Source organism: Lissotriton helveticus, chromosome 8 (genome assembly GCF_964261635.1).
Source record: "Lissotriton helveticus chromosome 8, aLisHel1.1, whole genome shotgun sequence".
NCBI lineage: Eukaryota > Metazoa > Chordata > Amphibia > Caudata > Salamandridae > Lissotriton > Lissotriton helveticus.
In genome coordinates, this window is record NC_136069.1 from 390,983,580 (window position 1) to 391,009,413 (window position 25,834).

Genomic DNA, 25,834 nt, shown 5'->3' on the forward strand with positions numbered 1-25,834 from the left:
CGAAAAAGCTTGATGCATGTGGGCCTCAGTGACTGCAAGAGAGTGTACAGTGTTCCGTTTGGGACTTGGATTCATGGTGTACTGCTTTATTGGAATGAGTGTGTGAGAGGGATGGAGGCTTATGATTTTCAGTCCCTTAACCAACTGATGGTGACAGAGTGACTCAAGGGGGAGTGTTCTACCACATTTAAGCAATAACTGTCAAATCTGACACAGAGTAATCCAACAAAACTGCAGTGATAACCAATAAGTGGTTGGCCAACAGAGTTTCACAAAGGGCTGAAAAAAGCATGGTTCTAAGCTGAAAGGGGAGAGGAACTCTCAAGAGACTGGTTCCAAACCAGAGGGTAAGGACCTAGGTAATTCTCATGGGAATTGAGGTAGGCACAGGAAACTTGGGAATGGTAATGGTGTGTCCGGGTAGGACCATCTTGAGCAGGGAAGTCAAGGAAGCTCTTCTAAGTCCAAGGTGGTGACTTGTTTTACGTGTGATACGGTGGGACATTACAACAGAGAGTGCCAAGAGAAGGAGCTTGACAAAGCAATACCTTTGTTAGCAAACATGTAACATGAGGATGAGGGTATCTGAAAGTGACCGGTTGTGCTCGACCTATTTGCTATGGATATTTGGTGGAGAGGGGCCCGGAAGCTCTGAAGCACATCCTCGTAATACAATTGGATATGTTCAGGAAGTTAGTATCAATGCTTGGAAAGTGCCTGCCCTGATGGATAGTGGAGCCTTCCACACCATGGTTGAGAGGAAGTACCTTGAGCGTGAGAAAATACTCCCTGGAGCCAGGGATACAAGATTGATAGCCAGTGGTGCAAGCATGAAGTATCCGCTTGCCAGTGTTGACATTCAGCTTAATGGCAATGAGGCTATTATTGATATCGGGGTAAGGGAAAAGCAAGAAGCTGGATGTCTCCTGGACAATGATTGCCCCTGGCTTAGTGCCAGAACCAGATGCATTTACGGCTTGGACCACATCATATGTGTGGATTGAAGCACAAGGCAGTCTCGGAGTGAGGCAGCGATCATCTTTGATTTGGAGGAATCAGGACACTGTAATTTGCAGGAAAAAGCAAACTCCAGGAAGGCAGTGGCCGTAGAGGTCATTGCGTCTACTCCAGTGCAAGAGGAGAATGAGAGTCTTGAAGTGGAACATTTGCTGGAGCCTAAGGAGACTCCCTTTCATCTGAGCTTTTCTGGACACAGTGCAGTTTCGGGCATATCCCTTCAAGCGGCGAGGCCAAGATATTCAGGCTATGATACCGATGTTCCAGCATCTATCCTGGATTTCCGTGAGGCAAGCACTGAAGCTGATAGAACTCATGACCTCCTGCATCCTGCTGGTAACTGATGCAGGATGGCATATGCGGACTCTGCAGTGGGACCTGAAGTTTCAATAGGCATAACATCAGGAGAATCTCTCTGGCATCGTCCAGATCTTGGAGGTAACTGCAAAACAGCAGCAGTGGTGGCTAAAAAACTGCAATTGGGTCAAAGGTAGACCTCTCTCCTTTCCACAAACAGATATCATAGTAGTGACAGGTGAAATGGCCATCTGGTAGAGGTGGAGATTATGAGACTCTGGTATCTATCGGAACCCAGACTCCATATCAACCTGTTAAATCTCGGTGCCGTCCAGCTATCATTGAACGCCTTTCTATCCTCCATTAAAGCAAGCCTAGTGCAGGTGTTCATGTACAACACCACCCCATGTGGTGCTGCAACAAATAGGGTGGGGTGGGGTTGTGTACCCTTTACCAAGAGCCCCTGCATCTCCGGAATGGCTCAAGCGCCAAGGCATATCTGGTGGTTCAACACCCGGTGGGATCTATGAATGACAGAATTGAATTGAATTGAAATTCTATTTCTATAGTGCATGGCTACCCTGAGGCCTCCCAGCGCTGATTAATAGAAGGGTAGATAAGGTCAGGCCAAAGTGCTATGGAGGCATACCGAACAGATGGGTTTCTAAAAGCTTTCTGAAGGCCAGAAGATTATTGTTCTCTCGGAGGGCAAGGGGAGAGAGTTCCAAATGTTTGTGGCATTAAACGAGCGTCCGCCCCATCTCGCTTTACATATCTTCTTGGTGGTGGCCAGGCATAAAGAGCTGGAACGCAGGGTTCTGTGAGGGAGATAGGAGGTGACCAGAGGGTGCATGATCGCCGGGCCAGTCTTCCAGATGGCTTTGTGGGCCAAACACAAAGCCTTAAACTGTATCCTGGCTGAAATCGGGAGCCAATGAAGTTTCCTCAATGCTGGTCTTGCAGACTGCCAACGCAGGGTCTGAAAGAGCAGACGGGCTGCACAATTCTGTGTTACTTGCAGTTTGTTGATCGTAGCCTGTGGGGCTCCGAGATATAAGGCATTGCCCGTAATCCAGGCGAGGGAGTATAAGGGCCTGAACCATAATTGCCTGGAATGGGAGCAGGGGGATTACGCAGCATTCTCATCATAGCAAGAGGCTAAAAGCTTGGTTGCCTGGTGGGTGAAATCGAGAGAGCTGTCGAGCCACATGCTGAGGCTCTTTATCTGTGTCTTTGGGGGTGGAGCAGGGCCCAGACAAGCCGGCCACAGGGAGGCGGGGACAGAGGATGATGGATTGCCCAACAACATAATTTCTGTCTTGTCCTCGTTGAGTCTAAGGCATGAGAGTTCCATCCACTCGGCCACCGCCTCTAGGCAAGGGCCTTGGGTGCTAGACGACCCCTCAGCGTGATTTAAAGATACCACTAGCTGAGTGTTGTCTGCATAGGTGATGATCGTAATGCCGAATGGATGGACAATCCCCGCCAGAGGACTCATGTAGATATTAAAAAGCGTGGGGCTCAGGGCGGAACCCTGTTGAACCCCACAGTTAAGAGGTAGCCTGCAGGACATCAAATCCCCCTCAAAGACCTGAAAATAATGGTCTCTGAGGAAGGATAGGAATCAGGTCAGTGCTGCGTCCGACACTCCCATACTTTTAAGTCGGTCGGCCAAGATGGTATGATTGACCGTGTCGAACGCGGCGCTGAGGTCCAAAAGGATGACGGAAGCCGTTCCTCCTTGGCCCAGCAGCCTCCTCGCCTCACCCTTCACCGCCAACAGGGCTGTTTCTGTCCCGTGCTGAGGACGGACACCCGTTTGAGTAATGTGTTTTTCAATCATTTTGCTCAGCCATGGGAGGAGGGAAATTGGGCGATAGTTGGACAGATTAGACTGGTCCAAACTGGGCTTCTTCAGGAGAGCCCTGACCATCGCACACTTCCATGATGTAGGAACCTTGCCAGAGGTAATTGAGGAGTTCAAAACATCAAGGACAACTGGGCGGATGGATTCAATAACAGAGATAAAGTGTTGCGGAGGGGCAGGATCCAGTGGGGAGCCTGAGGTCACTTTGGAAATTACCCAATCCAGTGAGTCAGTGTCTAAGAGACAAAACTGTTCTAACGCGCAATTGGGTAAAGGAGTAGAACTGCCTGTTGTCGCTACCACGGCCATAGGCATTGTAGTAGGAAAAGATGAGTACATTGTTTGAATCGTTTGATGGAAAAAAATGCTGATTTATTGCAACGTGTGAGTGCTCCTTCTAGTGATGGAGATTTTTGAGGGGGAGTGATAAGTGATTTTGCTATGCGAAAAATATCCTTGGGCGAGTTTGCAGCTGTATTCATTTTCACCTCATAGAAATTTGCTTGGCCAGTTTTGATCTCGGCTTTGTACTGCCTAATTGCTTTCCTATATTCCTCTTTCCTACTTGGTGAGAAGATTTGTCTCCAGCTCCTCTCTAGTCTTGGACAGGATTGCTTTAAGTCCCTCAGTTTGGAGGAGAACCATGGGGAATTTTTCTGTCTGTTTTTGTATTGGATAGGTTCTTTGGGAAGTACGGCATCGATGGAGACTTGAATCCAGCTGTTAAAGTTGCTGCTGGCCAAATTAGGATTAGAAACCCTAGGACTTCCTTCCATCTATTGGAGGGAAGTCTAGACCACTTCCTACCCCATGACGTGGTTGGTTCCTGGGCGGGCGGGGATGTGGCAGTAGCCCAGATTAAAGGGATTAAAAAGTGGTCTGTCCAAGGGAGTGGAGTAGGGATCCCCGGGTTCAGGCTTTCTAGATTGCTGAAGACATGATCAAGAAGATGACCCTTATTATGCGTAGGGAGAAAGCCCTTTTGTATAAAATGAATTGTCTGGAAACTTGAAAGTAGTCCACTAGCTACGTAGTTAGAGGGGTCATGTAAGTGGATGTTGAAGTCGCCCAGTACCGTGAAGTTGGCAGAGACCAGTGCTGAATTGGCGACTATATTTGAGAGATTCAGGATAAACTGTCCTAAGACTCCTGGGGGGCGACAGATCAGCAGACCGGAAAAAGTAATTGTAGGCGTGAACTCTACCGAGAAAGCCATGCTTTCGCATTCTGGAAGCACGGTTGGTAGGGTACGACAATTATATAGGTCTTTATGGATAATGGCCAGGCCTCCACCTCTGCCAGAGGTACGATCAGCTCTGCTTATTAAGTAGCCATGGGGAGGGCATGAACAATAGTGGGGTCAGTTTCAATCTGGAGCCAGGTCTCCGTTAAAAAAAGAACATCTGGCTCAAGCATCTCCACTAATAGTGCTATTTCAATACAGTGTTTGGGCAGTGATCTGCAATTTAGGAAAAACATCTTCCTAGGAGTAATGGCAGGAGGTCTAAGATGTGCGTTGGGTAGCAGCTTAAAATTACAGTGTGGACAGTGTGCGGGAGAATTGGCGAGATTCAATGAGTGTAGACACTTGGAGTTACCATCTAATCTCATCTCATGCAGACGTGACGAGGTATAAGTTAATGGGCCCCCAGAAAAAAGACCAGGGTTTATGGCCCCTGGGCCCGGACGGGCGCAGACGGGCTTGCCCTTGGCGCGCCTTTAGCGTGCCTTCGGCACGCCCGCTGCGCGCGTCCGCTGCGCGCGTTCGCTGCGCGTTAGCATCATTCGCCCTGATGTAGATTGGATCGCTTGGAGAGCTGGAGCGTCACCCTGCCAAGATGGCCGACCACTAATGGCTCAACCAGGAAGTGCTGGGCTCTGTAATCTCCCTCCACACAACCAGCGTAGGAGTTCCTGTGGTGGACCAGGGAGTCAGCGAGCTTGTGGCAAGTAAGTAGAAGTGAAGATTTTAAAAATAATTAGTGCCGTTTTTTAAAAAAATTTACAAGTGCAACTGCAGAGTGCTAGCGCAGCATACCGGGCTGAGGACTCTGCCTTCTATTACCTGCGCTTCGGCGCCTGGTGCTCTAAATAGTAAAGATCGCCTGGAGAGCTGGAGCGTCACCCTGCCAAGATGGCCGCCCGCTAATGGCTCAACCAGGAAGTGCTGGGCTCTGTAATCTTCCTCCACACAACCAGCATAGGAGTTTCTGGTTAACTCAGCTGTTGATGCTTAACAGATCACAAACGGACTCTACATCTGGAGGTGGCGCAAGGTCTCTCACCAGTGGGGAGAGCCTTGGCTAGATATGTTTGTCTCTGCTGAGAACGGTCAATGTCAACAATTTTGCACACTGGAGTTTCCAAGGCAGCTCTCGATTGGAGACGTTTTTTTATTTCGAGTGAGGCACAGGTCTCCTGTACACCTTTCTGCCCATACCACCCCTGCCCAGAATTATTTAGAAGATCACGAACACTCAAGTTCAAGCCATCCTGTGGCTCCAGACTGGGCATGTTTAGTCTGGTATCCTGACCTACTGAACATGGCCATCCACCCCCAGATCAGGCTGCCCATTCAGGAGGATCTTCTGTCACAGGGAAGAGTCCTCCACCTGAACCGGTCCAGTTTCTGCTTTCTTGCATAGAGGTTGAGTGGCATAGTTTAACAGCTTTTGACCTTCCTTTCGAAGTCTGCAACGTCATCTTGGTAGCAAGGCGTGCCTCCACCAAGACAGTATACACCTGCCATTGGAAAACATTTGTGGCGTGGTGTGCAGAAAAATACATTGATCCCCTTTCTGTTCCCTTTTCTGAAGTTGTGCTTTTCATTCTTTTCTTTGTCCAGTTGGGCTCTGCTCTGGGCCCTCCTAAGGGTTGTATTTCTGCTTTTTCTGCCTTTTTTTGCATTTGCCTGACCAACCCTCCCTTTTCAGGAGGGTTTCCAACCTTTTCTGTAATAAGAGCTAGTTTTGGTCAATAAAAATTCAAATGAGATACTGACAGTATTTGAAATGTAATTGACCACATCAGTCAAGATTACATTTGTGGCCATCTTATGCAAGTTTATCATCAGTAATCACCCCAGTGCATCAGACCGGGTTGCTATCAGTAATGTGAAAATGCTTGGTCAGTGTGGAATGCAACCAAAGGTGGATTGCCCTGCCACCAAGTTAATGATATTAGTAAAAAAATCCCTCCAACACCATTTGAGTTTTCTCACTCAGATATCAGCTTTAATTAGATCGACTGCACGAGTGGAGAAAAGCTGCTCCTAGGAATTTGTATGCTATGCTTATCTTAGCTTAGTACTAGACTGTAAGGTTGCACTGACTGAGATCGCACCTACTTTTAACTATAATTTCATTGCGGATCGCTTTTTAAAACTATAAAATTGCATGTGTGCTCTACTGGCACTCTGAAGGAAGCTGCGCTGATTGAGCCCGCACTTCACATTTAAAACTTCACCAAAGTCACATTGTATTGTATATTGTGATCTGCTCTGCTTCCTACCTGCATTTACCACCTCCACCGCCGCTGCGCTGCCCCACACACCCCGGTCCACCACGGCAAGTGCCGATTGAGCGGAGGGTGGAAACGGGGTCAGACGGTCCTACTCCCGGCAGGGGGTATTTCCGGCTCTCGAGCGCTCTGCAGTCTAGTTGACCTGAGGCACGAGACTACATAAGACAATGTCAGGATGAACGCGCAGCGGATGCGCGCAGCGGGCACGTTCTCAGCACGCTGAAGAGTCGCCTAAGACAAGCCCGTCTGCGCCCGTCCGCGCCTGCACGTCGCCTCTTGCCAGGGACCCTGATGATATCATGAGGGGCACGGTAACCTACTCTAGGCGAGATTTACTGACTCTCAACTGTCTGGACGATACTTGCAAAAAATTCTCCCTCTCACGTAGGAAAGGGCACTCTAAATGTCCATGTGGTTTCTCTCTTCCTAAACCCTTAATGCCATCATCCCTCTTGAACGGTAATCCCCAACAAATGAGGATAGGCCAGCTCAACATAAGATCCCTACAAAAACATCATATGGAAGTTCACGAGCTACTCACCAGCCATGCCTTAGACATCCTATTCCTTACGGAAACATGGCTACAAGACGACATGGAGTCGGTCATCAACTTAGCCACCCCTCTAGGTTATTCCATATATACTTTAAATAGACAAACTAGAGGAGGCGGGCTCGCAATAATTGTTAAATCTCATTACACCTGCCTACTCACTAAACTGGATATTGAAGGCAGCGAATGTGCCCGTTACAATATCAAAATCAACCCCCAGTTCACCTTTGTGCGTATTCTGATCTATAGACCGCCAGGCTCAGACACTGTCTTTATAAAATCGCTTCTCGATAATGTCTGTTCACTAGTCACTGAAACTGCTAATTTTCATATAGTGATCTAAATATGCATTTCGACCTCACGACTGACAACAAGATAAACACCTTGCTAGCCGTCCTAGTGGCTTTCCAGCTCAGTCAGCTCGTCAGCTGCCCTACACATAGAGGCGGCCATCTTTTAGACCCCATCTTTTCCAATCTGACTAATGTGAAAGTAGAGTCCCCCATTCCTATGACCTGGACTGATCATTCTTTGGTAATTATGACAGTGCCCACGGGGAGCACTCCTAATACAAGATGCGCCTTGCAAGTGCTGAAGCGGCCATGGAGGAAGCTCCGTCTGGAAGACTTTGACACACTTCTTATAACTGACCCCCCTAAATCCAGTGAGGACCCCGAGCAAGCATACGAAGGCTTCTGTGACTGGATTAGTCAGGCCCTTGATGCACTGATACCAGCTAAATGGATCAGGGCACGAACTCAGGAATCTAGTCCATGGTACAACGAAGAGCTCACCTCCCTTAAGAAAGAGTGTAAAATTGCGGAGCGCAAATGGAGGAGAGATTATGACCCTTCGCTCAAAACCCTTTATGCCAGGCACAAAAAAGATATCATCGTAACATTTGTAGAACCTGAGCTACTTATTCTGCCACAGAGATTAGCAATAGCCAGAACGCCTCAAAAACCATCTTCAGAATAGTAAAAGAACGGCAGTAAATTCCAACATCCCCCCCATACTCTGCGAGAATTTGGCATCTTTTTTTACGGATAAGATTCAGAAAATATATAGTACCTTTCCTACCTCGCCACATCTCACACCCTCAGTTGCTGTGGACAGGCCCAAACTTACCGACATACCTGCACTTAGTCAATAAGACTTTCTTGAACTGTGCAACAAAATCAAGTCTGGCTCACCGGCAGACCCCCTTAAACCAGCACAATTCAGAGAAGCAGACTGGTTAGTACTTGGTCCTCTTCGAGATATTATAAACGAGTCCTTCTCCACTGCCAACATCCCTTCCAGATGGAAACAAGCTTGGGTCTCCCCCATCATAAAAAAACCCACGCTAGACCCTAGTCTACCCGAAAACGTCAGGCCCATTTCGTTACTCCCTTGGCCAACTAAAGTGGTAGAGTCCCATGTTAATACCATCTTGACCAAATTCCTGGTGTCTAATTCCATACTAGACAGGTCCCAACATGGATTCCGCGCTGAACACAGCACCGAAACTGCCCTCTTTAGTGTGACAGAACATCTCCAGACCATACTGGATTCCGGAGGGACGGCAGCACTGATTCTACTAGATCTCAGTGCTGCCTTCGATACGGTCTCACACGAGGTGCTGCTGTTCAGGCTTGAGGAGGCAGGAATATCTGGACTAGCCCTAAACTGGTTTAAAGCGATACAAAAGGGGATGATGAACGGAGCATTTGAGCAAATCAAACACTCACCCCCAGTCAACTGATCTGGGTTTAATCCATCACCATTCTTTAGCTCACTCCGCCACCCCAGTTCAGACATGGACATATGCAAATCAGTCTGACCCTGTGCCTCATGGGAACAGTCCAGCCCGAACTGCCAAGCCATGTCTTCCCTGGACCGGAAACAGGCATCCTGGGACCGGTTTCGGATTCATAATCCTCATCAGCCAGGCTATCTTGAATCCAGTGGCAGAGTGAGCAAGGGACTCACGTCTGAGCATATCCTGCCAGCTTAGGGCGAACAAAGCGATACAAAAGGGGGGTGATGAACGGAGCATTTGAGCAAATCAAACACTCACCCCCAGTCAACTGATCTGGGTTTAATCCATCACCATTCTTTAGCTCACTCCGCTACCCCAGTTCAAACATTGACATATGCAAATCAGTCTGACCCTGTGCCTCATGGGAACAGTCCAGCCCGAACTGCCAAGCCATGTCTTCCCTGGACCGGAAACAAGCATCCTGGGACCGGTTTCGTATTCATAATCCTCATCAGCCAGGCTATCTTGAATCCAGTGGCAGAGTGCTCACTTTGCCACTGGATTCAAGCAAGCCGTTTCCGGTCCAGGGAAGGCATGGCTTTGCAGTTCGGGCTAGACTGTTCCCATGAGGCACAGGGTCAGACTGATTTGCATATAGCCATTTCTGAACTGGGGTGGCAGAGTGGGCTAAAGAATGGTGATGGATCAAACCCAGATCTTTTGACTGGGTGTGAGTGTTTGATTGGTTCTGATGCTCCGTCCATCACCACCCCCTTTTGTACCGCTTTTAGCCGCCATAAGTGTGGCAGGGTATGCTCAGACGTGAGTCCCTTGCTCACTTTGCCACTGGATTCAAGCAAGCCGGGCTGAAGACGGCTGGAATGCCAGAAACCGGTCCTCAGAAGCTTGTTTCCGGTCCAGGGAAGGCATGGCTTGGCAGTTCGGCTGGACTGTTCCCATGAGGCACAGGGTCAGACTGATTTGCATATAGCCATGTCTGAACTGGGGTGGCAGAGTGGGCTAAAGAACGGTGATGGATCAAACCCAGATCTTTTGACTGGGTGTGGGTGTTTGATTGGTTGTGATGCTCCGTACATCACCACCCCCTTTTGTACCACTTTTGGCCGCCATAAGTGTGGCAGGGTATGCTCAGACGTGAGACCCTTGCTCACTTTGCCACTGGATTCAAGCAAGCCGGGCTGAAGACGGCTGGAATGCCAGAAACCGGTCCTCGGAAGCTTGTTTCCGGTCCAGGGAAGGCATGGCATGGCAGTTCGGGCTGGACTGTTCCCATGAGGCACAGGGTCAGACTGATTTGCATATAGCCATGTCTGAACTGGGGTGGCAGAGTGGACTAAAGAACGGTGATGGATCAAACCCAGATCTTTTGACTGGGTGTGAGTGTTTGATTGGTTCTGATGCTCCGTCCATCACCACCCCCTTTTGTACCGCTTTTGGCCGCCATAAGTGTGGCAGGGTATGCTCAGACGTGTGTCCCTTGCTCACTTTGCCACTGGATTCAAGCAAGCCGGGCTGAAGACGGCTGGAATGCCAGAAACCGGTCCTCGGAAGCTTGTTTCCGGTCCAGGGAAGGCATGGCTTGGCAGTTCGGGCTGGACTGTTCCCATGAGGCACAGGGTCAGACTGATTTGCATATAGCCATGTCTGAACTGGGGTGGCAGAGTGGGCTAAAGAACGGTGATGGATCAAACCCAGATCTTTTGACTGGGTGTGAGTGTTTGAGTGGTTCTGATGCTCCGTCCATCACCACCCCCTTTTGTACCGCTTTTGGCCGCCATAAGTGTGGCAGGGTATGCTCAGACGTGAGTCCCTTGCTCACTTTGCCACTGGATTCAAGCAAGCCGGGCTGAAGATGGCTGGAATGCCAGAAACCGGTCCTCGGAAGCTTGTTTCCGGTCCAGGGAAGGCATGGCTTGGCAGTTCGGGCTGGACTGTTCCCATGAGGCTCAGGGTCAGACTGATTTGCATATAGCCATGTCTGAACTGGGATGGCTGAGTGGGCTAAAGAACGGTGATGGATCAAACCCAGATCTTTTGACTGGGTGTGAATGTTTGATTGGTTCTGATGCTCCGTCCATCACCACCCCCTTTTGTACCGCTAAACTGGTTTAAGGCTTTTTTATCTGGGAGATCTTTCAGGGTCTCTACCCCGCCGTTTCTTTCCAAAGAGTGTCCCATTAGGCAAGGAGTGCCCCAGGGTTTTGCACTCAGTCCTACCCTATTTAATGTTTACGTCCAACCTCTGGCGGAGGTGGCCAGGAGGCATGGGTTGTCATTGGTATCTTATGCCGATGACACCCAGCTAGTGGTAGCACTGAAGGACGAGGATGGTCTGAGCGTGCAGAATTTTAAACAGACCCTTGCCGACATCACTAGCTGGATGACCTCTAACTACCTTCAGCTTAATGCCGGCAAGACGGAGGTCCTGCTGGTGGGCAAAGAGACAGCGGCTTGGAACAACCAATGGTGGCCTGAGTCATTGAGCCAACCACCTGAGCCAAAAAGCTGTGTAAAAAAGTTTGGAGTATGGGTGGATTCTGCCCTGAATTTTACCCATCAGACTAAAAAAGTTGCTGACACCTGCTTTGGAATCCTTCGTAACCTTAAACCAATCCTAAAGTTCTTTGACCATCAGACACGCCAGCTTGTGGTACAATCAGCCATTCTCTCGCGGCTGGACTACGCAAGCTCCCTATTATTAGTGGCTTCCGGTAGAGTAGAGGATACACTTTAAGACCTTGTGTCTTGCCTTCAAAATCTTGAAAATGTCCTCCCCACCCATGCTAAGTCCACTTCTCACAGCATATGTGCCCCGACGCACCCTGCGTTCAGAGGGACAGAACTTGGTAGTTGTCCCCCGTATCAAACTAGCCCGGATGGGGGGTCGCTCTTTCCGGTATCTTGCAGCTAAGCTCTGGAACGCCCTGCCGTCCCAGATTCGCGGAATGAACGACCTACTATCTTTCAGAAAGGCTATAAAAACTCACCTCTTCGGCTAAAATTTGTTATGTTGTTGCAAGTTCCATCTGTAGCGGTTATCTCTCCTCTCAGGCAGAAAGCGCTGGGACGCCCCTTTGCTGGGGCAGCCGTGCGCTATACAAACCTATGTAACATAACATAACAAATGTATTTTGTGAATTCAACCATGTTTCTCCTCACATCTGCTTATTAGTTCTGAAAATATGCACATTTTCATCTCAAATACATTCCTTTCAATTTTGGTACACATATATTAATTCAACCAAGCACTAGCTTCTAATTTAGTTGACCAGGCTGCACACGGTAGAGATACTTACAAGTACCTGGAGAGCTACCAGTAGCTCATGAGCTACTCGTTGGAGAAGCCTAGTACATTGGTTTCTAAAAGGTAGTGTTCATCTTTTCCCTCCATCACCATTTGTCATGCCCCAGTGGGACCATTATCTGGTTTTAACATTTTTGATGTGAGCTCCTTTTGAGCCTCTCCATACTTGTCCCTTCAGGCTTCTTACGATTAAAACAGAGTTTCTTATGGCTATTATACCTGCCTGAAGAGTAAGTGAGCTGCAGGCTTTGCCATCCAAGCCGCCTTACCTCTCAGTCTATTCTGACTAACTGGTGCATTACACAAGAGCCTCCTTTCTCCCGAAAGTGGTCAATCCACTTCACCTTGCCTACTTTTTACAGTCCTCCACATCCCTCTAAAGAAGAGGAGCAACTCTCCTGTCTGGACCCAAAAATAGAGTTGACCTCACACAAGAGTTCCGGGTAGATAACCAACTCTTCTTGGGGTATTTTGGTGGGAAGAAAGCAAATCAGATGTGGCCTTGAAAAAAGATCACATTTCTGAAGTGCTTATATAGAAATCTAAGATGGGTGATGCAGTCAAAGAATAAGACTAATGAACAAAGCTGGGTAAGACTCTAGTCAGCTATGAAACTAAAGGATTTGAGAAAATTCTGGTGCCTCATAAATAACCTCACTCGGGTTAAAAACAAAAAAACTGTAACATCTTGTCAAAAGCGCGATCAGAAAGCATCCACTAGCTATATAAAATCCCCCTGCCCTCAACAATAAGTGCTACACTTTTAAGAAGTGAGGGCGACAACGTATGGTTTGCTAAATCTTCGGCATGAAGGGGGAAGAATCTGCAAACATCGGGTACATCAAAGGGTTCTACCAAGCTCATTGAGCAGTATGGCCTGTGAGATACCAACAGTGCTCTCATCCATTTCTTTACTGCAAATACAAAGTCAATAAACCTGGTTTTCCACTAGAATGGGGCACCTACCCGAAAGAGGCATAACTACGAGAATATCTTCATGTCTCATTAGATCCTCTTTACACATGTGCTGCATTTTGAAGCACACATAGAAAGAGGAATATGATGCCAAGATTTGTTTTTAGGCAGAAAGGTCTCCCTTTCTGCACAAAACCATCCTGTCCTTAACGCAGGCATCCTTCTGCCTTAGGGCAAGGGTGCCTGCATTGATGCTAAACTGCCGAAGCGCTTGACCTCATTAATCAAAGGCTTTAGTTATGTCAATTGGGGTCAACTGGGAGCTCAGAGCTTATTATAAGGCTAGAAATAAAGGGAATGTATTGTTTGAGGTGTGAAGGTTTGTAATTCTCTGGGACAATCTGAATGTTAAATTTCCAAAATATGCCTAATCTATTCTGTCTGTAAATCTTACTAAAGAAATTGAAATATGCCAAAGTTGAGTCTCCACAAGCGTAGGTCACATTTTTTCTTTCTTCTTTTCAATACAGATTTAACTGCTGGGTACATATAAGCACTTCTCTATTCTTTTGAGATCATCTTTTTTTCATATCTAATGATAGTGCTGCTTTTAGCACCTGTGCAGTGATTGTCAAACTTGTTTTTCGGCCAACCTTAACTATTTTGAGTGATAACAGCAAGGTCTTATAGTGGCCAGTATATTATTATAGGTATGCACAATTTCCCCACATTAAAGGGACTGATCTAAGGCGCTCAAAAAGTGGATAAACTTCACTCATATAGGAATACACAACTACCATAATTTCTAAGTATATGCAAGAGGGTTATATTCACTTTCAATGTGTTGCAGAATGCACAAATCATCCACTAGATATTCCTTTCTATATCAAAGCATTATAACAAATGTATGTTTCTTTGAATCCACATGCAGACTGGGGGATGTAAAAGCAGCAGAAGAAGTTTCCATAGTAGGGATGTGCAATGCAAGTATCCACATTGTCATGCTCACTCAATTACCTTTTCGACCTCATTTATTCATTGATAAAAAACACCATATTTAATATTAGATTGTAATCTTATGCTCATTCAATAGTGAATACCTACATAATATGCATGAAAGGTCTTTAGAATTAGTCTATATCAATATCGTGTCTACGACACCCAAAACTGCATATAGAAGTCGGAGTGACACGGCTATTGACTACATAAAGTATTGTCTCTTCTGTGTTTACAGTTTAAAGCACTGTACTTTCATAGCCCCAGTTGGAATTTCATGTAGACCTCTTGACGTATCCATATGCGGAGCCATCCTCTTTAATTTCCTTGGCGGAGGTTCCTATTTCTTTGAAATACCTTGTCTACTGTACAATACTTACATTTGCCATCTTTCATTTTAGTCCTGAGACCTATTATATTTCAGGAAAGCAATTTTGGGATTTTCCTCAAAATCAAACAAATACCTAAGCTACATCCCCAGGACTCAGTGGATAGATTAGTTAACATAAGGGTCTTTGGGGCACAGTGCAAAAGTCTGCTGAGTGGAGGAAAGGTAAAACATGAATCATGTCCATGTATTTAATGCATATGACTAATCTGTAGTGCTATCTCATTTTCAGTGCTATTTCACACAGGTGATTTAGAGACTACTGGGATGTTCATTGCTGCATTTGGATATCATAGCCACTCCAATCTAAACTTACTTGTGTGGGTAACTGGCGTATATTAGGGTTATAATGTACAACAAAGATAAACCTATGTTTTATGCAGCTTTATATTAAGTGAGCCACAGTTAATTATTTCTTACCCTTGTCTATAATTAATATTCCATCATCATTTATCTCTTTATCTGTAGTCCAACAAATCCTCTGTGAAAGGTAAGGTATTCAAGAAGCTTCATATTTTTTTTTATTTAAGAACCTTACAGCTCCAGATCTTATATGTGTGATTGTTTTATTGGCATTGTTCTTAGACATCTTTATACACAACATATTTGCTCAGCTTGTGCCAATGATAGTAACAATATATCCATATTTGCTCAGCTGATGTTACCATCCAGACAATGTCAAGTATCAATATCGGATAGTCTTCTAGCCACAGATTTCTTACTTTAGAATTATCCTCAAACATCAGACTGGATCCGAAATCTTTTTGAGTAGTGCCTCTGCACGCCAGTATGTGGCGTTGTTTGGCTCCACATCTGCATCATCTGCATCATTCATGCCTGAAGGTACTTGTGCCGCACCTAAGTAGGCACCACTCCAGTGTGATGACATCAGTTCTTTCCCTTCCGTGCCATTCAGCGTGAATCCAGAGAGAGCTACCTACAGTCACTTTTTGACTGACTTTTATTGATGATTTGTTGAAGCCCTTGTTTGAAGCCCTTTCTCCTGATGTGCTAGGAATGTCCACTAAAAACCAGCGGGTTTCAAACCCTGTGATGCCTGTCATAGGCAGATGTCTATGACAGACCTACACCTTGTTTGCCTGGAATGGGGCCATAATTCTTAGGGCTTCACAGACTGTTGCGCAACAAACCCCTAAGTGTTACGGAAGCTGTCCTGGAAGCTTCTTTCCTCCTGAGGTCAGATCACCCCACAAAGATCAAGATCCAGGTTGAGTGGAAGCTTCTGGGACCACTCAAGTAGCCACTCTCAGCACTCTTAGTCACAGCTGAAGTCTTCATTGGGCAGTCCCACAGAAAAAGTCCAAAAATTAAAAGCGGTCTTCGATTTCACTGCACCAGTTCAAGTCTTTAGACATGATGCAGGAACGATGACACAAGTTGATACCCTGCTTCCACTCTTTCACCTTGAAGCCTGTGCTTAGGTCTGCTCCATGCGTCCCCGAGTTTCCAAGAGCTGGACCGATCCCCATCCAACTAGTTTTTTGAGACCATGTACCTTATATTTGGGTGGCCTGACCCCTCTGTAGTGCCTTTGGGCCCAACGAATTCCCGTAGGCAGGTTTGCCCCTGACGACCTCAGGCCCCTTGGATCCGATTCTGAATCTGGAGCTGCTCCATCGTCATTGTTCTGCTCCTGAGGATCCCAGTTTCCTCACTGAACAGCACACCCCACAGAGCTTGGTGGCATAAGACTTAATTTAGAAAGTTAAACCTTGTGCATTCCTTACCACTCCACAAAATAGGTATCTAAAAAGCTTTGGCAACAAGATGTTCACTTCTAACCAGCCTAGTACTGAGGCTGGTATACACTGCATGCCTTTTGGGCCGATACACCCATGCAGTTTGGGATTCAGTTGCGCAAGTGCTTCCCATGGAATTTGGGGGGGACCAAAGCCATACCGTCACAGGCGATTACAGATGGCAGAGATGCAGCAAAGTTCTCCATTCACTGTTGACAGAACACAAATAGTTTGGTAGACCGAGCTATTGTGTCTGTGACACTTGGACACCAAGCCTGAATGAGGACCACTTGCTTCTCAGGGAATGTCCAAGCTTCCTTTATGGACATGCTCTTAGATGTCTCACGCTTCTTTGGCAAAAAGGCATGTTCAGTACTGTAGGGCTAAAAGGAGGGCCGGGCTGCTGCCAGGTCCTGATGCCTCTTCATGGTACCCACCAATCCCATTCTTCCATTTGGCATTTGCATGGCTATGGTAGGGGTTATCAGTCACGCTTTCTCAAACCATCCACCAAGGCCAACAGGCTTCTCAGCCTTAGCATGGCCTAAGACATGGTTCCCCCACATAACATGGGACACAGGTCAACATAGTTCACCACTCCCTCAGGAGCCGCAGCCTCAAAACCCCATTAGCTTACCCTCATACCACCACAGGCACCCAACGGGTGGCAGGATCCACCACCACCTTCCCCACTGACAGTTAATAACCAAGGACAAGTGGATACCCCAGAACGTCCAGCTGGGTTAATATGAGCTATTTTGGATATTGTGCCTTTTTGCGCTTATGCTCCCTAACAGGGAGTCCAGCATATGCAGGCTGTGATTCCGATATTTCAGCCTCTATCCTGGATTTTGGTGAGATTGACTCTGCAAATTTGTGGGCCTCATGCCCCTCTGCACCCTTCTGGTGACACATGCTGTAGAAAAGTAGGATCTGCTTCTATGGTTACCCCCACTTTTTGCTTGATGCAAAGCTGTTTCTGATTAGTCTGACTGGGATCCTGCTAATCAGGACCCCAGTCTCTCTAATTTCTACCCTAACTTGTTATGGTAAGTACTAAGGTACATCCCAGATTAGATACTGGGGTACCCTTATCAGTCCCTATTATATGGTACTAAGGTACCCAGGGCTTAGGTACCCCAGATGTCCCCCATAGACTGAAGCATGTATTATGCCACCTATGGGAGACCATTCAAACTATCACAGCAGGCCTGCCATTGCAGTCTGTGTAAGCTGGTGCTAGCGTCACTAACAAAAGATATAGGTGTCCCTATATCTAGGATAACTGCACTTAAAACCTAAAGTCACCCATACAGCAGGCCAGCGGAAAGAGGAGGTGACATCTCACACATTTTGCAAAGACGTGAATGTCAGTGGATAGAAAGAACTAACTCTATCGCTCAAGGATTAAATACAGCAGAGGAATGGCGTGGATTTGTGACCACTTTATCAAACTAACTGATATGTACTGAGATCCTCTGTGGTTTCTCAGATACTGCCATACAACAACAATTGGACAACTTAAATGTACATAAGTATTTATGTACTGGTATTAATTGGGAGTTATATTTTGCATGTATATCATATGACCTTGTATGTTTCTCCTCTGTCCATATACTGTGTAATATATGACCTTTTTGATATGTACCTCATATATGTGCTCTCTATATCTACCACCTATGCAACTATAGTTGTCCGGGTTGACAGCACATAGCAGGACACCCACATGTGGAATGCCGATGGTAGCTCTATTAGACAGGCATCATACTACTCCAAGTGAGTCTGTAGTTGTCCAAGCAGTATCCTGCAATCTGCCAACACACCGCAGCAACTCTATGTATCTGAAATGTTGCTGCCCAATTTGTTAATTCATTTGGGCGTGTCTATATCTTACATCCCTCTTTCCAGTTGTAGATATTTCACTCGCATGAATTATTTTTGTATGCCCCTCATACAGAACCATTCCTCTCCATTACTCTGCTCTGTACTAGAACCTTCATGCGTACACTTACCATTCCTGGATTGAACCAATCCCAGGTAAACACACTAATGAAGATAGAAAATATCCTAATTATTTTAATGTTTTAATTTTTGTTCTTTGATTCAATTCTTCGATGTTTCCTTCTATATTCATGTCCGATATTGCAATCTCTTCACTACACTCTGTATGTATGTGCTTCCTCATTGTTTTTTACCTCCACTGATGGTAATGGTGACGCTCCGATCACAGAATGTTTGTGATGTGACTGGGAGCTATCCCCCGTAACGTCTGGCACACTTTCCCGCTCTCGAACCGCTGCTGGAGCCGTCTCCTTGTTAGTTAACAAGTGGAGACTGACTCGTACAGTTCTCCCTTTGCCAACGCTGACTCACGAGGCTTCCTTCACCCCAGACACATCGTCTCTACGGGTAAGCGCCATCCGTAGCTAATGTCACTTCACTATGTTGAGCCATGTATTCAGCATATACGAGCACTTATACATGCTCCTTTCCCCCATTTTTGTACGTGTAGAGGAAATCCCATTCACACGAACAGTCGTGCCTGCAACGCCCATTGAACCACTATTACTGTTGGCACTTAAGCTGACGCCTGCGGCTTCAAGTCACTTGTGATCATTCACATCATAAACCTCATGGATAAGAGCTCACGGCATTTAATAAATACCTCCTGTTGCAGTTATCGCCAACAAGTACTGAATATTGTTTTTTCTTCCCTCAGTGGAATGCTCTATCATTGTAGTGTGCCATGACATGCTCATACACTGATGCCGAAATTCTATCACAACACGCAAACTGTCAGTTTCTTCCCCTCACTGGGGTAAGTGTTTCTTCATAATCCAGATACACCATTGTATCTTCAGTCTTGAGCAATTTTTAGTACTCATTTTTTCCTCACTGTTTCCTTTCCACACTAGTTCTCTGTGAGTACCTCTCCTTTTTTCATTATCACTTCCTTGGGTTACACTTGTCTCACTTTGACAGTTCATTCCAAATTTCAGGTACTACTACCAGTCCTTGATCAGCTTATAACAAATGTATTGATTTCCCAAGCCCACACTGATATGATGTATCTCCTTTGTCAGGTGTCCTTGCCTTGCTAGGTCCTGAAGAGACCCCTCATTGTTGGCAGGGTCGAAACATTGTCAACAATTTCAAAGTTAACCATTCATCAGCCTTTGTCACTGTATTAGAAGGCTGTGTCCGTTTGCTAATTTTGTTTTGGTCAACTTTGTAAATATAGAAACCGTCACAAATTATTATGTAGGTTTCATGTTCACTGGGGACACTGTGCACCTTGAGGAAAAGTGTCCTTCTTGTCGGCATTTATTTTGTGTCAGGACTCCATTATTTTTGCATTACCATTTCGTGTCAAACACCTCTGCATGACCCTCCTGGTCGTTACTGCTGATGTCTGATGAAATTCTAACTGTCACGACCACCGTGCCCTTCCTGCTCCTTGTGGTTCAGCCTCTTTCGAAAAAGGGAACAAAGAATTGGCCTCACCACCCTCGGACTGAACTCCTGCACACGCATCCTCTTTTGCAAGACTTGGTCACGCCACAGTCCCAGAACTTGTTTCTTTCACATATCCTGTTGTTAAAGATCTGTCTGCTCTCTCACGTACATATCCTGTTTTGCAAGACCTGTCCGTAACCTTTTGTACCATCTGTTGCAGCCCCCGTCCTGTTTGAACAAAGAATGGTGTAACTGCATTTTGACTCGGGGGCGCCAGGCCCCCACCTAAACTGGTTTCTTAAGGTGGGAAATGTGTATATAAGGCCTGTAAGCTGCGGAGTGAAGCAGCAGCCTCCTCTGTCTTGTCTCAGATGAGCTTGGGACTCCGTTCCATAGCCCGGGCTATTCAAATAAAACTTGTTTTTCTCCTGTAGACCAAGGCTTCTGTGTCTCCTTTTTCTATATAAGGAGGGTATGAAGAATTGGGCGGTTCCCCCGCCGCCAAGACCCAGTAAGTGGGTATAACCGGTTCTTCAAATGAGTCCCGAATAGGGACTCCACAAGCACGAAGGTCAGGCCCGTGGATGTGAGGAGGTGCACGGAGAGACTCCGATGGAGGTACCCTACCCGAGGGATGCTTGCAGTCCGGTAGCCGAACGACTCGCCAGCTGTTCCTCACCACCCGGTCTAGGCCACATGACCGCGTCCTCGCTGGAGTCCCCTAACAAAGTGATTTCTGGAACAGGACACAGCCCTACGTCTGCAGAAGAGAACTACCCCTGTCAGGTTAGGGTGGACTGATCACCCACCGAGTCTGTATGATTCTGCTGTTATTGACTTTTGCAAAAGCCAAGCCAGCGAGGTGAGTTTTTTAAACCCGCTGTCGTCTGTTATCTGTTTACAAGCATGCCGGCCAGTAGTAAGTTTAAGAAATTATGTTGTTGTATGTGTGCGCAGGACTCCCAGCTGGAGGCGGCCTGTCCGCTTTCTCCAGAGGGGACACCTGGTCACACCATGTATACTAAACATGGTCCTTCTGCTATAATGTTTTCCCCTTTTTGAACCAAATACACTAAACAAAGTAACTCAGAATTACAATGGCCGCCTTATGGGTCTTTTGACCCGCAAATTCTGGCAAATCTAAAGGAACAGCTATTAAAACGGAAGATTTGTCTCTCGATGTTTGAGTCTGTCGGGTTGTGGAGGAAGGAAATTGAGCAGAGAGCAAAGAAGGAAAAAGCACTAGAAAGGAAGCGGGAGCGGATGTCAATGGCTGACCATGCTAGGGAGCACTTACAGGACCGAATGGAAAAGTCTGTAGAGATAGCTGATAGGGAACATAGGGCACGGGTGCAAAAGTGTTACCCGGCCAGTGAAAAGAAAGGAAAAAGCTTTATGGAAGGGGGAGAAGAGGGCGATTCCCTGCTCGATACCATGTTGGAAAGTCCTCCTGCTTATGCCCCCATGTACCCTACGCTGACACACCCTGCCCTGCATGCTGCTGCACCAGCCGTGCTACACACTCCTGCCCCTCCTACTATTCCCCTGTCACACCGAGCCCCCCATTTTGACGCCTATGACACCGACTGCACACACTTCCCCTGTCTTTGCCATGGGAATGACAACGAGTCGCCCAATCCCTGCAGCTTTACCCCTGCCCGTCCCTTCCCTTCTTCCCCGTGGTCTACGGTTAAGCAGGATTTATATAGAATATTGAATTACCCCCGACTGGCTTCCTTGCGCTCTGCAGTCAGCGTTTCGTCCCTTCAAGAAGATGACCTGCAAAAGCAACAGTGTGAATGTTGGATAAATAGCGGGAATATTTATCCATTTAAAGAAATATGGTCCACCTTTTCCCAATGGACGATTATGGAACAGACCACCTGGGCTGAATACATGTGTACCTTGGTTATGCAGAGATTCGAGAATTCTTTCTTTATCTTTATTTCGACTACTTTAGCCATAAAAGATACATACATAAAAACATAGATCATACATTTCACACATGTGGTACTAAAAACAATTAAGACTTGAACATAGGTTACAAAATTCGTAAAAACATCCTCAAGGGTAATACGTACATAGATACATGAACACCAAGACTTCATCACGGTTAACATCTAGTAATAAGTAGAGATCATACACCATCATCGTATAGCAAATATAACATCCAAGAGCCAAAGGAAATTAACCAAAATTTGGCTGTTCAAAATAATTGACCAGACTTCCTGCGAGCAAAGTAAACTGAATAAAGAAATCTACTAATGCTAAATACAATGAGTTGGGAAGTGTTAGTTTTAAAAATTCTATATGCCATTGTACAAGATCTTAATCCTAAAATGTTACACAGGGGTTTGATCCACCTTTTTCTTGCTTTGGTGTATGCTTGGCAGAAAAACAGTATATGGACCTCGTCCTCCGTGTGAAAATCTGGGCACATAGTGCACTTTCCCTGTATAAGGTTGACCCCTTCCAATTTTCTCTTAGACCAACGTTCAATGTTGGAATTTATCATAAGATTCCCATACCTGAATTTCAAGAAGAGAGACTTCGCAAGAGGAGGCTCTATCTCATCTTGAAAGGCCTCAAAGTAAGGTTCATCTTTGAAGCCTAAAAAGTTTTGAGTTAGGGAGCCAATTCTATTGCCATTAACTAACTGATTAGTAATGAAGGACCAGAAAGCTTGTTTTACCATGGATTTTGCATAAAACGGTTGCCTTTCCGGACACTCCCAAAGGTGAGACAGACCCAGGATAGAAAACCATTTTTTAATATGTTTGAGCCATACAACAGAATGTAAAGAATCTAGGCCCAATATCTCCTGAAGGCCTTTCCTATAATCGATCAGTTCGGGAATAGACCATATTCTTACCCAAAACATTAGTGGTCTTATAATAGTATAGTTGTCAGTTTTTTCAGGTTCAGGTCAAATTGAAGAGGAGTCAGAGGAGTACTGGTGGGGACCCTTACAATCGATCTCATAAATTTATTATCCAGGCCATAAAAGCTTTCCCTTGCCCAAGGGCCCCATATCTCAGCTCCATAAAGGGCAGCAGACTGAACTTTAAATTTAAAAAGCTCAAGCGCAGGAGTCACACATTTACTTGAGCTGGTATTGAGTTTGCTAATGATTGGCTTAGCATTGTGGGCATAAGACACCTTACTTTTCTCAATTTGAGCCTTCCATGTTAAGTTTGAATCTAGCACCACCCCCAGATAAGAAAAACTATCAACTATTTCTAGGGCTTGGCCGCCCAGACTTAAGGTCCCCCTATCCGGCCTACAGGGATTTAATGCCATACACTTGGTTTTTTTAACGTTTATCTCTAATCCTTTCTTCACGCAGTACACACTAAAGGAGTTCAAGAGCGCCTGGAGACCTTTCTTGATTTGGGATATCAGGATGGTATCATCCGCGAAAAGTAACGCAGGCACCCTTTCCCCATTAAGTTTTGGTGAGTCACTGGTACAACTGTTCAAATGATTAGGGATGTCGTTAACAAATAATGAAAATAAAGTAGGGGCCAAAACGCATCCTTTGCGTACGCCACGCTCTATGGGGATATCACGTGTCAGTTCCCCTTTTGGACCCCACCTGATGTTGGCGTGATTCCTAGCATGCAGCTCAACTATTTGAGCCAGGAGACAGCCTGGCAATCCAACATCACTTAAAGACCTCCAGAGCAGTTTGCGAGGAACAAGGTCAAATGCCGCTCTCAGATCTACGAAGGCGACATACAAATGACCCTTTCTAATAAGTACATACTTCCAATATATACAACAAAATCTGAAGACCTGATCTATTGTACTGACCTTGCCCCTGAACCCGGCTTGGAGTTTGGTAAGTATTGCTTCTTCCTCAAGCCAATCATTTATCCGAAATAGTAGATGCTTGGAATAGAGTTTTTGCAAGATGTCCATCAAACTAATCGGTCGATAGTTTGAAGGAACAAACCTGCTGCTCTTTTTAAATATCAGAACGACTTCTGCAGCACGCCAACTATCTGGGAATTGACAGTTGCTAGATAAAGCGTTAAACAAATGATTTATATATGGGGCCCAGACTTCAATGTCATGTTTGTACAGGTCGCCTGGTATTTTATCGGGGCCAGGAGCTTTACTACTTTTCAATTTGGCGATTGCCCTTTCTGTTTCGCCAATTGAAAAATTAAGACATTCAATCGGTGGTGGAAACCATGGAGTATCATCAGGTCCACTATCATATTCTTTATAAAGAGATGTGAAGTGTGCCACCCAAGTCAATTCATCTAAAAAGACGTCCTTCACAGCTCTACCTGCATGGGACCCATTGGCTACCAGCCTCCAAAACCCAACATTATCCTCAGATTTGGCGGCAGCCAACATATCCGCCCAGTTTGACTCTTCCCATGCCTTTTTTGAAGTCATTTGGATGTGCTTATATGTCTCCCTGGCGGATTTAACATCATCCTTCGTTTTGTTTTTTATTGCAAACAATAACTCCCTCTTGGCCAATCTACATGAGTGGTCATACCATAATTTACCATGACACCCCATCCTTACATTTTGTTGCTTTTTTTTGGCATTTTTGTCAAACATATTTTTAACTCTTGGAAGAATGTTTTATGTAATGCAATGAATTGACCATAGCAATTGGGTGAAAGAAAGTAATCATCTACGGACCCAAAGGTTATATCAAAGAGTGAATAAACGGTTGCAAGTGCATTTCCATGTGCGAGTACTTGTGACCATTTCAATTCGCGTCTATTGTTACTAACATGTACCACGTCACACGGAATGGGGTTAGGAACCTCAGTGGCAGATAATAAAGAGGGTTCACTAAACAGGTTAGCATCAATGGACAATTCCAGTGGGTAATGGTCACTCTCACCCCTATTTACCACCTTGAAATCAACCATATGATGCCAGATGCTCAATGAAACAAATATAAAATCCAGATTGCTTTTGATATCGGACCTTACAAAGGTGGGACGTTTTAACAGGTCAGAAGGAAGGCGACCATTGCATGCCCTGAGACTGTGATCAACCGTTAACCTCACCAGTTGCACGACCAAAGCCGAACAATTAACGAAGTTTGTGGTCTCAAGCTGAGGAATGTTATTCGCTTGGTCTTCGTCCTCAAAGACGTCTACAAGCCCTAAGACGGGTTCAAAGTTACAGTTTATGTCACCACCCAAGATTACTGCAACATCACCAACCACCCTTTTCAAGAAACTATCCAAAATTTCAAGAGTGGGAGAATCTTTGGAGTGTGCTAAGGGTCTATTGTAGACATTAATTATGTAACATTCTACCCTATTCATATTTGTGAGTTTTAGGGCCAGGATGTCGGGTGAACCTACTTCTACTACTTCGATCTTGATCTTCAATGTAATTTTGACCCATATGATGAGACCCCCCGACGGTCTACCCCTGGTTGACTGAACAGCCCCAATGTCAAAAGTTTTATACCCTATCCTATGAGGTATGTCTATTGCCCATGTTTCTTGCAAGAGACAAAAGTCGCTAGAATCAATATATTCAGCCCACTCTGGGTCTCTCAAGTTTTTATTTACACCCGCAATGTTCCAGGAGGTTAAAAGCAATGATGGTTTTGCCCTGTTACCAGGACAAATTGGCTTTGCAGTGTCTAATGTCAGGGCCACTGGTCCTGATGCATTATCTTGCGGCGTGGTATCTGGAGAGTGCAATACTAATCGGGGTGCCAAACCCACTGTGCCATTAACGGTTCCATCAACCAAGCAACCCTCCTCATTCCCAGGATTCATCAAGCTTGCTACTAGAGTATACTTCTTATCTAGAGCATCCCCCTTATTTCGGTGGTCATTACCCCCCTCTCCCTTTGCCCATGTTACCTTACTATTATCATATTTGATGGAATTACTCTCATCACAGGATAAATGATCAGTATCATGGAAATTAGTGGTACAGTTTGAAGAGATTGTGAGTCAATCAACTCCGTCTAGGCAGCTGAACCTATTATAGGTAGGGACTCCATTC

At 45.8% G+C, this 25,834-nt stretch overlaps 1 protein-coding gene across 9 annotated transcripts in view; it reads left to right on the plus strand.

Annotated features, from left to right (window-relative positions):
- Nucleotides 1-25,834, plus strand: part of LOC144772708 (uncharacterized) — a 1,708,106-nt gene that overhangs the window by 301,538 nt on the left and 1,380,734 nt on the right. For all 9 annotated transcript variants that reach the window (XM_078657210.1, XM_078657211.1, XM_078657206.1 and 6 more), the window contains one exon: nt 15,087-15,108. In XM_078657210.1, the coding sequence (XP_078513336.1) occupies nt 15,087-15,108 (22 nt within the window). The remainder of the gene's footprint in view (nt 1-15,086; nt 15,109-25,834) is intronic.